We start from the raw sequence: 14,861 nt of genomic DNA, 5'->3' as shown, positions 1-14,861 counted from the left end.
ATTTTTTGCTGGCTGTGCATGCCTTTTTTGCAAGTTAAGAGGTGAAAGTAATCGATTAAGGCAATCAAATTAGCAGAAACATACATCCCACTCAATTCCCTGAATTGCTGTGATGGGCAAGAAAATCTTCATGATTCCACTGCCTGGCGTCGTCTTAAACGTTCCATCGACATAATGCAGCGGGATGATGTTAATGCTGATAAATCCTCTGGGTTTTGATCAGACCTCTGGCACGCACACACATCTGCGAAGGGCAAAAATAAGGAATTTGGTCTCATAGGCTGACTCACAGGTTTCCAACTCTGACTCACACTATCAAACAATCAACAATCAATACTGTGACCTATTAAAGGGAACAGAACACTCACATAAATAATTCTTTTTATTCTTATGACAGAGGAGAGAGTAGTCAATACTTGTGGAACATGAACAACTCTCTCCCAAACGCTGGAAAACCTGGTGAGTCTGGTGTCTGGACGTGATGTATATCCTTTTTCTCCTGCAGAAAAAGTCGTCAGTGATGTAGCCCTCGAATCAACCGTGCACAACATCCGAATATTGACCGTGGGCAATCCAAAACACAAGGGCATTTACTTTGCACTTTTCAACCCCTACTTCAGCATGTTACTGAAGTGCTGAGTATTAGGAGATTGCACTGAAGGAGGGAAAGCGAATTTGGTTGGAGAAAAAAAGACAGAGATGAGGGAAATGGGGATGCTATTAATGGTCCTTCCCTCGGAGACGCTGGGTGGTGGGCTCTCATCGCTAAATCTGTCAATCTACCTGCTTTCACGCCGCAATTTTATAACAAGTTGTGAAGATGGAGAGGGGTTTGTAGGTTGGCTCAGAAAGAGGCAGCAGCAGGATGAGAGATACCTCAGAGTGGTAATCAAAATCAGTGCTGTCGTTCGTTAGCACTCTGGGTGGGGACCTTGTGGATAACAAGCAATGGGGCAATAAGCAGAATGAAGGAGTGTGAAATGATATGGGAACATGAACAGACAGCAGCCCTGGCCTTCCTCAAAGGACCAGGACAACATGGCTGTCAACATCTATTTTGCTCCCATCATTAACACTACACCAGCACTGGCTCGAAGTCCCCTCGCAGCCTCATTTCATCTCAGATCTTTACAAGAATAAGAGCTTGAGTTTGTCCAGCACTGGAGTTCAGCTCTAAGTTAAAATCTGCCCGCTAAAAAGAAATGCTTTCTTTTTCTCATCCTCAGGAATTGCTGGCACCCCGGTGGTCTTCAACGTGAATGGAGATGCTCCTGGTCGCTATGAAATCTACCAATACCAGATCACCAATAACACCACCGAGTACAAGATCATTGGTCACTGGACAGATCAGCTCCACTTAGACGTATGAACATTTTAAAGATTGCTTAAAATATGTTTGAAATATTGCATGCTTGACTTTTCATACATCCTATATTGACTGTTACACATTTCATTACTAATTCAGGAAGTCTTGACAAGAAAATGCAAAAAGCACAGAGCAATAAAACTACAGTCTGTAGCTTCGGAAGAGGAAAGATGGGTGTTGTGACCACGAGTCCCACAGAAATGTAGTAAATAGAGGAATTAATCGGCATTGGGCATAAGACAGAATTTGTGACACTTATTCACAAGAAAAATTGCACCATTCATCAATTAGGACTAAAGGCGACAAGATCTCAAAATATATTTCCTCATTTGAGTTTATATTCCTCCAACGGTGTCAAAGCACAGCTTAATTTATGTGACATTTACAGCAGCGCTAACATTACCACACATAGCGGGGCTTCATTTATTCACTTTCTCATAACTTATCAGTGCTGTCAAAGATTAGGCTGAATACTTATGTCCAGTTTTATAGGGCAACAGCCAACAGAATAATATTAATAATGAACATCTTCTTCCTGGTTGGCTTTAGAATGTAGCTCTCAGTCAATACAGAGTATTTTGGTCAGTATTTCCATTTCAACTCACAATTCTGCTCATGTGAGCACCATGGAGTAAAAAGACCAGGGCTTTGTTTTACATTAACCTTATTTTGACATTTGCTTTCACTACATGATACACCAGTTTCTTCTTCAGTATATTATGTTTACATCCACATTCCTTTGTTTTAAATGCCAAACTTTGTGAGGAACAATGTATCATACATTATTGTTGTTTCTGCATCACTTATACATGCGCCCTCCGGCGTTCTGATTTTGTGGATGCACATACTGGAGGTATGGTATTGGATTATTGTAGACATCAAGGTCTGACTTATCAGCATCACCTGCATGGCAGAGACCTCCAAGGAAATTCAAGAATGCCATATGCAGATTCTTTTAGACACAAAACCAATCATGTAAGCCATCCAGATGTTTATTTGAATAATGAATAGAACTGAATATTCCCTGGTCCTTTCTTCACCCCATTTTACTGAATAACGCCTCTTAAGAAAACTGTGTTGTGATAAAAATAAATAACGTCAGTGCAACGGCTCAGGCACATGACACTGCACTGTGTTGAGACTGCAGTGCCACGCAGCTTGACTCTATTTACTTATCTTTCCTCGGGTAAGTGCAGCATTCCTTGGAAGTAATTAAACAGCCAAGTTGTTTCCTGTTGAGTTATAATTCGGCGAGTTTACACAATGATGTCTTGATAAAAAGACTGCAGCTTTCATGTGGTGACTACCCCATTTACATTTTTTTTAATCCAGCATGTACTTGTGTGTGTATGTAAATAAGTGTTAATTGAATTGTGCACTCATGCATTATATAGCACGTTGTTTCATATGTAACTAGAGTTGCAATATGATGTAAATTGTGTTCATGTTTTTGCTATAGTGACTTGCACATTTATTTGCCTTGGGTTTGCTTTTCAGGGATGTGACTATATGAGTACAACAGCTAGTATAGTGAGGCACAATAAACCTGTAATTTCTGTAAATTTCCCTCCAGACCAATGACATGCAGTGGCCTGGTGGAACACAAGAAGTCCCCTCCTCGATATGCAGTCAGCCCTGCCGTCCTGGGCAGCGCAAGAAGACCGTGAAGGGAATTCCATGTTGCTGGCACTGCGAGAACTGCGATGGCTACCAGTATCAGGCAGACACTTACACCTGCAAGATGTGTCGCTTTGATTTGCGGCCCAATGAGAACCACACTGGCTGCGATCCCATCCCCATTGTCAAGCTGGAGTGGAGCTCTCCGTGGGCAGTCATCCCGGTCCTCATCGCTGTCCTGGGCATCATGGCCACTCTGTTTGTGGTCGTCACCTTTATACGCTACAATGACACACCCATTGTTAAGGCATCGGGTCGAGAACTGAGCTATGTGCTGCTGACGGGTATCTTTCTCTGCTATGCTACGACATTCCTCATGATCTCCACTCCTGATGTGTTTATATGCTCCCTGAGAAGGATTTTCCTGGGCCTGGGTATGAGTATAAGCTATGCAGCACTGCTCACCAAGACAAATCGGATCTACAGGATTTTTGAGCAGGGCAAGATGTCGGTCAGTGCCCCTCGATTCATCTCCCCAGCCTCCCAGCTGGTCATTACATTCAGCCTGATATCCGTGCAGCTCCTGGGAGTGTGCATCTGGTTTGGTGTCGACCCATCACAAGCCATCATCGACTATGAGGACCAGCGTACAGCCAATCCTAAAATGGCCCGCGGTGTTCTGAAATGTGATATATCAGACCTGTCCCTCATCTGTCTGCTGGGTTATAGCATGCTGCTGATGGTCACCTGCACAGTTTACGCCATCAAGACCAGGGGGGTTCCCGAGACATTCAACGAGGCCAAGCCCATTGGCTTCACCATGTACACCACCTGCATTGTATGGCTTGCCTTCATCCCCATCTTCTTTGGGACCTCCCAGTCAGCAGAAAAAGTAAGTATTCCATTTCAAATGTGGAGGCAGAGTAAAATGACCACCACGTTTTACCCAGTTCTACAATTAATTGTTTTAGATCAGATGCCAGTGCAGTCACTAAGCTTTCACCAACTCTACTGCATTTACACAGAGCACCACGGCAGCTAGTCAATTAAATTCACACGCGCATGTTAGATGTCAGTTTTCCATTTGGAGTTCTTTTACATTTCCTGTGCGCCTCATTGTGAAGAAAATGGCCACTCAAATTATGTTTGTTGTATAGCATGAGCCTCTTGTGTTTGTGGAGGCTGCCACTATTCATCACGAGATGATGGGCTTTGTGCTCCACTGTGGGGATTACAAGGCTTTTAGAGCCGACTTGGGAGAATAATTCATTCACCTCAAGTTTGCTTAGATATGTTTTCTTTAATTGTGTTTCTGTGTGTGTGTGATTGATTCAGCCTCACTGGGTGGGAATACCAAGTAGTCAATCACTGCACATTCATGCACACAAAAATAGATAACACGGGTCTTTGAAGTAGCATAAAATTACTGTGGCTGCTGATGTTTCTTGTCAGTAAAAATTGAATCTCAAATTACCTCTTACAAGTGCTAATTTTGAGGTTGCTCAGCACAGATGTATTGGGAGCAGAGGGTGGTAATGTCAAGCTACTGTTAGCAACAGAAGCGTCGGTATGGGAATGCTATGACGCTGCACAATAACAACCTTAATGAGACCCTTTATATTTGCAACAGCATGAGAAAGTGTGTGTTAACAGGGGAGATATGAGTGCACAGACGCTGGCACCAGCAAAGTGGTAGTAGAATCAAAAGCCTAAACATGTATTAAAACATAAATAGTGTTTCAGGTACAAAAGGCTGTCCCTTTCAGAGAGGGACACGCTATTGGTTCTCTTCAGTTTGAAGAAATATATAGTTGTAGTAAACCAGCAATATCAAGTTGCTCAAGTCAGCATCAGATTTCCACTAATTCCACTATGGCAACCCATTGATAACTTTTGATAAATAATACAACTATCATTTAAAACCTGCCAAGTAACACATGAAGTAAATTTCACTGTGGAGATCAGAGAGGGAGAGCTGGGAGAGCAAACCAATGAGGCATGTTTTTAACTTGCCTTTGCTCTCTGTCTGCCACGTCCAATACTGAAAAATAAACAGCACAACAGCTCAAAATGCTGCATTTACTATCACACACATACATTTGGAAAGAGCTTGTGGCAGAATCCAGAACCCATTAGGCTGTCCTTTGCCGGATGTGTTTTATGTAGATTTGGTCAAAGCCGTTTAGCATCAGCAGGCAGCAAGGCTGTTGATGCTATGAGGCTGTCCAACCGGTGACTCGCTCTTTACTTTGTTGTTGGTGGACTGTAGAACGTGTTGGCAGGACACCACAAGTGGAAAGGAATACTCTTTCATCTGGTTCATCATGGCACAGGAACACTCGTTTTAAGGTTATAAGGATTTCTGATTTCAGCTTTCCAGAAAGTGTGACCAATAAGTAAGCCACCCCATGCGTGTGAACACAGCCAGTGATGAAACAGGCAGCCAAACACAAATAATCTCTGTTCTTCGCCTGTGTCTCTGCCACTGAAGAGCAGGTGGATAAACTGTGAGGGGAAATCATTCTCTGACTAACAGGTTTTCAGTCCAATGCAACCGTCGCTCTCACAAATTGTCTTGCTATGCTGCTATCACAAAGAATCAAGGTCGCATTAATTCACACCATTAAATGAAATGCGAGACAGACAGTCGAACTGTGAAACAACAAAAATTATAAAGCACTACAAGAAACGCCCTATCAGGATTGACCAAGGCCCTGCAGACTATTTTCCACTTTTCTGAGAAGAAATTTACTTTCATTTCCCAGGATGGATTGAATCCTGTTTATTCATTCACTACTGTCCTATAGACACCATTAAATATTAATCCATTCTCGTTAAATGTGACTATCCAAGATATGTACTTCTACTCATTATTCAATGACAGATGTATTGATCACTAAAAGCATGATATTCTACAGCCTGACATGATCTGTCCTTTTTAAACTGTGTCCCATTCCAAAGAAACAGTAACTGTTGTGTCACCATTTTAGAGACAAACCAAATTAGAGTTAATGAGCCTTTTTCACATCAGACATTTTGACCGGTCATTATAGGAAAAGCAGAGGTGTTACTAATAACATTAACGGTGGCTTTGTTCTCGTCAAGCGCCCCAGAAAGCCATGACTGTGTGAGACTGAAGCAGCAATGGAATACAGCCATCATTATTCTCAATATCTACACCTGTGCCTTTCCTTCTCTGACATGTCTCCCTAGAGGAAACATATGCAATAAAATATTTTGCAATTCTTTCTTGTAATATTGTCTGTACCCAGAATACCCTGAGTCAAATATATTGGGATACAAGGACCTGGAAGAGCTGAGAAATGTCTTCCTGTTCACATGCTTTGTGTATAGGTAAAGACATCTCTGGCAGCTGTTTGGACAACGGATTTGATGCCTAATGCCAAAACGGAGCAATCCTGCTTCAAAGAAACTTCATAATGGCTCAGCCCAGCGAGGTTTCTGTCCCCAGCCCTGTTCCCTCACTGTGCCGATGGAGCAGATTGGCAATCATATCGGCGTGTCAGGGAAAATTTATGTCACCGGGGCTGATGGAAGTGGACAAGGGTCTCGGCTCCCCTCACAGAGTGACTCCTCTCTGTACTCCAGAGGGGTAGCAATATTGTTCCGAACTCACCCCAGGCCACGTGTAATCTTCTCAGGAGATTACAACACTCCCCCTCTATCACCAAGGAATGCTCATGTTCTGCTTGCAGAATGATGGAACACAATGCCCTATCACTTCCATTTTGCACTGACATCTTTTTTTCTTAACTGACATGGCTTTAGGGCTTTAATTTGTGCAAGGCTTCTCTGCACTTTCATTTTTTATTACATCAGCATCTATCATAGTCACTGTGTGACAGGTCATGCTATACATTTTATTTCAGAATAATGCGCTATCCGTATTATGCATACACAAACACTCAGATGGCTAAAAAATGCAACCCTGCTGGAAACCGTACACTCCATGATATGGCGTCATTTAAAATATCTTGTCAGCTTAAAACTAAGTGGCATTTAACTACAGCTTAAATGTCATGGTGCTGTAAAGGTTTGTAAAAAAAAAAAAAAAAAGAAAAAACCTGTAAGCTTCTTGAAATGAGAGGAAAACGCTGTACAAGCTCACATACAACACAAACAACATATGTCATAACCCCATGTTGGGGAAACCGAATTTATAACTGTTGACATGCTAGTGGTGCAGGGCCCTGTGGGCTATTCCCATGCCAAGCGACTCAGTCATTTGTGATGTCGGCAAATGTAATGTCAGACAAAACCTCAGGCAAATCTGTTTGAAGGATGTCTGCCAGCTGTGTTTCCACTGTATACTCTCTGCCTCGTGTTCATCAACTTCAGTGGACCTCAGCAGTTTTCATTCAAGAGGCAAAGTCAACGGTTCTCTTCTTGCTCTGCTTTCAAATGAATGTTTTTGACACTGGAACAATGTGAGAACATGGAGCAGGATCACTGTGAAGCAAGCCTTCAAGTTCAAATTCATCACTTGGACAGTTTTTATTACATTTGTTAATGGAACATCTCTCTTACACTCTTAAAGCGAAGCAATCATGTTTTCATATTTTGTTGGTCTGTGTATCTGATATGTAAAGCCTCTCGCAGCCTCTGTCAATATCAAATACCATCTACCTATTATATTTTTTACAGCCCCTGCGCTGACTCACCACATTGCCTCCATCAACAAATCAGAGATTGACTGTGTCTGAGCTCTGGGATGATTATCATAAATGAAAAATCACTTGCAGGCACTTTTAATATGCTGTAGGATGTTCCTCCCTGCTCCACAGTTGTTGCCTGTAGCTATATATCTGCTACCCAGCTGTGAGTTGCAGCTGTCACTGGCTTCAGAAAGCACACCATCCTTATGCTGTTGTCTAAAACCTCAGGGCAAAAACATCTATACGCAGACTACATAGACACCCATCAGGGGGGTACTTCTATTAGTTGTACATCATAAATAAACAAACATAGCAATGAAAGCAGAGCTCAGGAGTGATGAACCCTGCAAGTGAAAAGAATGAGTAAAGGATACTGTGTGGCATCACCAACTCTTGTTATGTGGTGATTATGAGATGCTGTGTGCTGTGCAAAGTTCTCCTTACATAAGACACAGAGATTTTCATATTTCTTGAGCAATGCAGTGTCTGTTCTACATGCAAGACTTTAAAGTCCTCAGTCTATCGAAAGCCATCATATGCTCCAAAAGCAACTCTTCTAGAAAGGTGGCTCTCAGAATGAAATGTATGAATTGGATTTTCCTTGATGGACTTAATTCAAACTGTGCAGGCTTAAAATGGCACATCCTTCAGCTTCCCCTAAGATTTTAAAACTAGAACACCAATCAGCATAGCCTCAACAAATGACTGTCTGTCTTTGTCTCCACCACCTCCTCCATAATACAGATGTACATCCAGACCACAACCCTGACCATCTCTGTAAGCCTCAGTGCATCAGTCTCTCTGGGAATGCTCTACATGCCGAAGGTCTACGTGGTTCTCTTCCATCCGGAGCAGAACGTACCCAAGCGCAAGCGCAGCCTGAAGGCTGTGGTCACTGCAGCCACCATGTCCAACAAGTTCAACCCCAAAGGTGGCCTGAGGCCCAATGGAGAGGCCAAGTCTGAACTCTGTGAAAGTCTTGAAACACAAGGTTGGTATCACGCCTGACGGAGCCATAAAGAGAGAGAATGAAATATGTTCCGCTGGACCAGGAGTTGACTTTATGTTTCTGTGTAAAATAAGAGCAGTTATAGAAAACACTTGTCTACTCCAAAGTAATGAACTCCTTTTAGGTGAAAATAATTGATGGCAGTGTTATTTTGCACTTCAGCAGTTCGAGAAATTAGCAAGCCTTGCGTGAGCAAAAGAGAAATTAGGGTGCCATTTCAGTGCCAGCTGAAGTGCTGTTTGAACATGAGCCATTGCAGATGACATAAAGAGAAGTGTGTGAATAATTAGAACTGATAAGAGAGATTTCAACTTTGCCTCCTGCTAGCATAGGACTGGGCTTTTCCCAATAGGCCATTATTTGATAATTTCATTGATCAATGGAAAATCAAACTTACCCTTATAGCCTGCAATCTGTTAATTGAAGTAATTAAGCAAAGATCTAACACTTTAAGTAAGTTTTGTATTTTCCCTACATGCTATATGGAAATACAAAAGAATAGTGTTTGAAAAGGGCAGGAAGTAACTTCTCTGTTTCACCAGGATAATCCTGCATTTTGAATACATGAAGCAGAAAAATAGCTCCATTCTCACTAACTCTCACCACCCTGGATTTGTGAATCAGGAGGTGTGACAGCGTGCCCACACTAGTCTGATTTTGAAAGGGACGGAAGAGACGGGTAGCTCAGTTTTTGGAAAAGAGGACATTTCAATCACCAAGATACAGTGTGTGAGTAGGCAGACCCTGTGTGGGGGCAGGCTTAAATCCAATCAAGCAACCAACATGTTCTGATTACTGAAAGTCCTGATTTTATACTCTGACAAGCTGAACAGTATAGAGCGATGTGTATTAGGACTAAAAAGCCTGCACTAACACTTGTATGGATGCCTTTTTTGCGACCTCAGAATGGAGTGGTTGTATCTTATCCAATTACAAAGCCCATCCATTGGTCTCACCCTCTGGTTTGAACTGTGAATCTAACAACTGCTCTTTGTGCTTATGTGTCAGACTGTGTTGAGGGAGGGGAGCCCTGTGAGGGACTTTAGACTCTCAGGTAACCTGATTAGACAATGACTTTGCCCTTTTCTTATCTGTGATCACTTTTATCCTCTTCATTTCTGCTAATGGCTTCACCACAACACCCGTGCCTGCCTATACTATGCACAAAGCATCCTGGCTGCCCCTGGCTATAATACAGCACCCTGACGGACACAAGGCAGTAATCACGCCCTCACAAATCCACCCTTGACCAAAAGACATTAACTTGGATAGACAATATTGGTGTGTGGTGCTGTAAAATGGCCAATCAGCATGGTAAAGCCCGTTAATGTGGGAAGATGACACCACTCTGCCTGAGTGCAGGAGACAAGCGATAGCCACGTGTCGCCTGTAATTTGTTTCCCTGTTGACAAAAGAAGGAATTTGCAGTAATGGGACAACAACAACAATAAGAGTGAACAGGAAAAGACAGATGGGTCTGCCAGCTCCAATTCTTTCTGGACCATCTATTCTTTATCTTGGCCTTGCAGCACATAAATATTCAAATAAGGTTCATTTATCAATGTTTCTCTTGGAAGAGATGCTTCGGATGAAATGGCGAGAATACCGCCCCCCATTCACACACCCAACATGGCACTGACAACTATACAGAAACATTTACCATTACACATCTCCCCTCTGCAGCACTTTTGCCCTGACTCGAGTTTTCAGCTGTCTTCTGATTGGATTCATCCCCTCTGACATATTCAATCAGCCAAGGCTGCTGTGGGCAGATTGGCAGATTGGTAGTGTGATTACCACCACCAAGCATGCTCGCTGAGGGCAGCTTTATGTAAAAAGATGACACACACGCACACGATGACACTTGCACCAAAACATATGTGTGCACAGAAGCATGACTGCACACATGCACACAGGTACTGTATGGTACGATAGTCATGTCTGACCAGCAGTATGGGCTTGTTATGGTCACTGTGATCTGCCCTCTGGTCCTCTGTCTTGTGTGTTTTATTCACAGCTGGTATAAAATTGAAAACGAAAATGAGAAGAATGTTCAAGAATAATGAGCACAATTATCAAGCACTGATGACAACAATTATAGTGCCAAGTCAGATCACATACCGTATCTTACATCTAATATGTCTTACAGTTCAAAATCTGACGGACTGCTGCATGCTTTGCTTGGTGCACAGAGAAATTTCAGGTCTTTGCATGTGGTAAAAGACTTGCATTTGAATGGTTAATACTGCATTTTATTACACTCTTGTGATCTGCTCGGTGGCTCTATATGACACATTTTTGCTAAAAGATAAAATCAGCTGTGAGGAAAACAAAAACAACAACACAGAGTTTCCCCTGATGTCATTACTGGCACTGTAATAGCAGGTGCTTACACTGATATGACCATTGCCAGCGAGTCTGACTGCATCCGCATCGCTGTCTTGACAATATTTCATGATGTGATTAAAATGTCTGAAATGTTACGATGTACAGTAACCGTCAATGATTCAACTACAGCGGCTTTGTTTTTTGTTGTTGTGTAAAATTTACTTTCAGATTTCTTCAGTTGAAAAATCAATTAGTCGATTGGCAGAAAATTAATAGGCTAATATTTTGATAATCAGTAAGTAATTTTCCAAATATTCTCTCAAATAGCTTCTGGAATTCTGTACTAAATCATTATAGATTGAATATTTTTCAGTTTTAGGGTTGATTAGATAAAACAATCAATTTGAACATTGTTTTTTTTTTTAATTTTGTGATATTTCAAAGGCTAAACATTTAATTGATTAATTGAAGAAAGAATCAGCAGATTAGTCAGTAATGACAAAAAGCATCAGTTGCGGCCCTAATGGGTTTCATTTTTTTCTTTAATTTTGCAAGTTTCAGAGTCACATTTCTTCTGTCAGCTTCGCGGTTAACACATTCAGTCTAAATGGAAGACATCACTCTCTGAGCACAGCTTTTACATTACAACACCCTGCTATTATGATTGGTTCCACCTGCACCTGTTTGATGAAGACATCCATAAATAGACCTTCCCATCAATCTGGACCCGAGCTCTGAAAGATCACGGTTTCACGCCTATTTTAATCTCACCCATCGCGCTTTTAACCCTTTCCTTCTCTCTCCTGCACCTTCACTTACAGTGTTGGCCTCCAAGCAGACATACATAAGCTACAGTAACCATGCCATCTAAGCCAGAGACGAACCTTGGAAGCGGAGCAAGGGCCTGCCTGAGGAGAAATCACCTGATTCTGGGGAATACTGGGGAAATACTGGAGGACTTCCAAGCTGCTACAGCGGAGAGGACTAGGGTGGAAAGATGGGAATTTGTCACAGCATAAAAAGAAAGGATGTCATATTTTTCTAGAGAATCAGGTAAAGGCTTGAATGCCAAATTTATGAGAAATTAGAAGATTTGCAGAAAGGAGATGGGAGATGTAAGGGAGATTGGACAGTTAATTTTCCTCTTCCCACCCTTTCTGAGACAAAGTGAGTGTTGAGTAGTGACGTTTCTAGATGCAGGCTGAGTGAACCACCTGGAACCTACAGTATGTTTTCCTTCTGAAGTGTATAGCACACAATTTCAGCTCTCTCTGAGGCTGAGTCGTCTGTCTCATTTCAACAAAAACAGGGAAAAAAGTATTCCGTTTTTGCTCGAGTCAAATGCAGTTGACGAGATGAAACAGTATAAAATATAGTCATTATTTTTGGTTACTGGTATTATTGAGGTTGAAAGCTGCAGTACTCTTCAAACTGTACATGCCTTACTACAGTACATTCAGTATTCCTACATATCTGAAACAGTGGGAAAAAAAGCAGCGGGTCATCCCAGTTTTTTTAAATAAATGTTTCATAATAATGATGATGATGATGATGATGCCATCATCTTGGCAAACCTAGTGTACAGTCCCAGAGCATGCTTGTGGGAGCATCACGTGTACTGTGCTGTGTTGTCAACGTCTATGGAATGCAACATTTGTCATGGTTGTCATTCACAGTGGAGATGTCATTTTGGACCATTACCCACTGGGTTACCCTCTGCTGAATGAAGAGCAATTTCAAACACAAAAGGAGCAAAACTAAAAACAAATTGCCATGGAATACCTTTATAGTTTACATCACAATCCATGAACGTCAGCCAAGACTTAGAGACTTGTCGATGCTATTTTAAACATCCCAGATTTATTGGCCCTTATTTATCATTCGTTTGTCGAAGCCGTTCAAGCAGTTGGATGATTGTGAGAAATTAAAGTAGCCCCATTTGTTGAGCTTCCGTCCAAGAAATTATGCTATCCACTGTTATTTCCATATTACCATATGTTTCTATATATGTGGATTTCTATGTCTAAAGATAAAGAACTTAAAAATATATTCCTAATTTATCTAGCGGTGGAGTAACAGTATTGTGTCCCTAAATGCTAAATGCTGAGTAAAACAACACATCAGTCTATTGTCATACCAGATATATTATTTTTAGAGCTTGGTGGCAGAGTGAAATAGATTTGCATAGGACAGTATTACATGTGAACCTCCTGTGATTTGTGATGGATGGTCAGGTAATCTGTGTTTCTTGCCAGGAAATACAATAGGAAATAAAATTAGGCCAATGTAGTTATAGAGAATAAAGATCCATTTGGAGAACGTTCAAGAACAGTTCCATAAAACAGCATCAAACAAGGGTTCAAAGATAAGTAGGTGCATGCACTATATTTCCTAAGGAGTGTTTTACCTTTCAGCGGGCTCAATAGGATTTCTTAAGGGCAAGCACTACGTTATGTTCCTTTAAAATGTGCCCCAAAATCTCCGGGGGCATGGTAATTGTCAGATTTTCACATTTCTCACCAACCCTCTGACTGAAGTTAGACACACAAAAAAAATTATACATTAATCAATGGCTAGAAATGAAAGTTTAACCTCTAGTGATCCTGAAAACAGGCCAGAGAATATTAGACTTGAGTTCAACAGGGAGTCAGAGGCATGACATCCAACAGGATACCTGTGTTGTTCTATGTCTGACGGCTGTGCAAGTAGGCAGCTGTTTGCTAACGTTGTAATTAGGCAGTTTTGTCTCAGGGTTTGTGTTTCTGTGTTTGTACGGGAATCTTTCTGCTCCCTTGTGGTCAAAAGTCGCTTAAACACCGACAACCTCTCATTTTTCGTTCAGACGGGGGGATGTATAGGTGCTTGATAAATAAGGGCCAGTGCCTTCATTCTGTGCCTCATATCCATTGAACTACTCCTGCCATTCTTTCCATGGGTCCTTCATGGTGTTCTGCAATTGTATCCATTCTGTTCAGACCTAATGAAGAGAGCACTCAATGTACACGTCCTAACCAAGTGCGTAAACTCCATTTCTGTCTGCAGTCTCTAAAGGACTCGTCATCAACAGTAACTCTGGAATTTGTCTCATTAAATGTTATCCTCAGCAATGCAAAAATATGTATGTTGCATGTCAAAACCCATAACAAACCATGTGAACAATTTGAGAGAAAGGTATAACCAGAAGGAAAACTACTGCAGAGGATTATAAATAACTAATATTTTGGTTTAATCAATGATTCTTTCAGCTCTCAGCTTCAACAAAAGACTAGGGTGTTGCCGCAAATGTTGTTTTCTCATCATTTGATAAAGTATTGTTTGTGGGATTGTTTGTGTTTGTGAAAATGACCATTTACAGCTTTTTTGCCACAACCCTTCCCCCTCCCCTTTATTTTTCTAAAACACTTTGTCTGTGTTACAAAATAGAATATGTAAGTGCTGACTGAAATTAAATGGCAAGTTAATGTACGTTATTAAAATGGATTGATCATGTCTGCTTTATGTACTGAATTATTTGAAAAAAAAAAAAAAGAAAGATAAAAAAGAATTACAGTGCCTGGATATTTATGAATTATCTATAGAAAAAAATACAAAATGTGTAGAGCATGTTCATTTTTATACAAGATATTTCTAATAAAAGACTGTTTTGCTAATAAGGTGTTGCTGCTTCTTCTTAGCATGTTTCATTAGCAATTCAATACACAACATGATGTATTTAATTGCTTTTCCATAATGACAGATCAACAACCACAATCATCATTATCAGTAATCCTTATCATCAGGGCTATCACCAGACCGTTTATCAGTTTCCTTTTGAAATGCTGATTTATAATGAAAAGTATTCGTGTGGATGCAGCCAGAGCCCCTT

At 41.2% G+C, this 14,861-nt stretch overlaps 1 protein-coding gene across 2 annotated transcripts in view; it reads left to right on the top strand.

The window, feature by feature from the left end:
- Positions 1-14,644, top strand: part of LOC139335557 (metabotropic glutamate receptor 4-like) — a 180,229-nt gene extending 165,585 nt beyond the window's left edge. The window contains exons 8-12 of one of the 2 annotated variants that reach the window (XM_070969208.1): positions 1,227-1,363; positions 2,940-3,875; positions 8,404-8,650; positions 9,677-9,722; positions 11,818-14,644. In XM_070969208.1, the coding sequence (XP_070825309.1) occupies positions 1,227-1,363; positions 2,940-3,875; positions 8,404-8,650; positions 9,677-9,714 (1,358 nt within the window). In that variant the 3' untranslated portion in view covers positions 9,715-9,722; positions 11,818-14,644. The remainder of the gene's footprint in view (positions 1-1,226; positions 1,364-2,939; positions 3,876-8,403; positions 8,651-9,676; positions 9,723-11,817) is intronic. The other variant, XM_070969207.1, reaches the window with a different exon arrangement.
- The last annotated feature ends 217 nt before the right edge of the window (positions 14,645-14,861 follow it).

Source organism: Chaetodon trifascialis, chromosome 8 (genome assembly GCF_039877785.1).
Source record: "Chaetodon trifascialis isolate fChaTrf1 chromosome 8, fChaTrf1.hap1, whole genome shotgun sequence".
In the NCBI taxonomy this organism is placed as follows: Eukaryota; Metazoa; Chordata; class Actinopteri; order Chaetodontiformes; family Chaetodontidae; genus Chaetodon; species Chaetodon trifascialis.
Note: the sequence above shows the minus strand (reverse complement) of the source record. Positions and strands in the feature narration are given on the sequence as shown.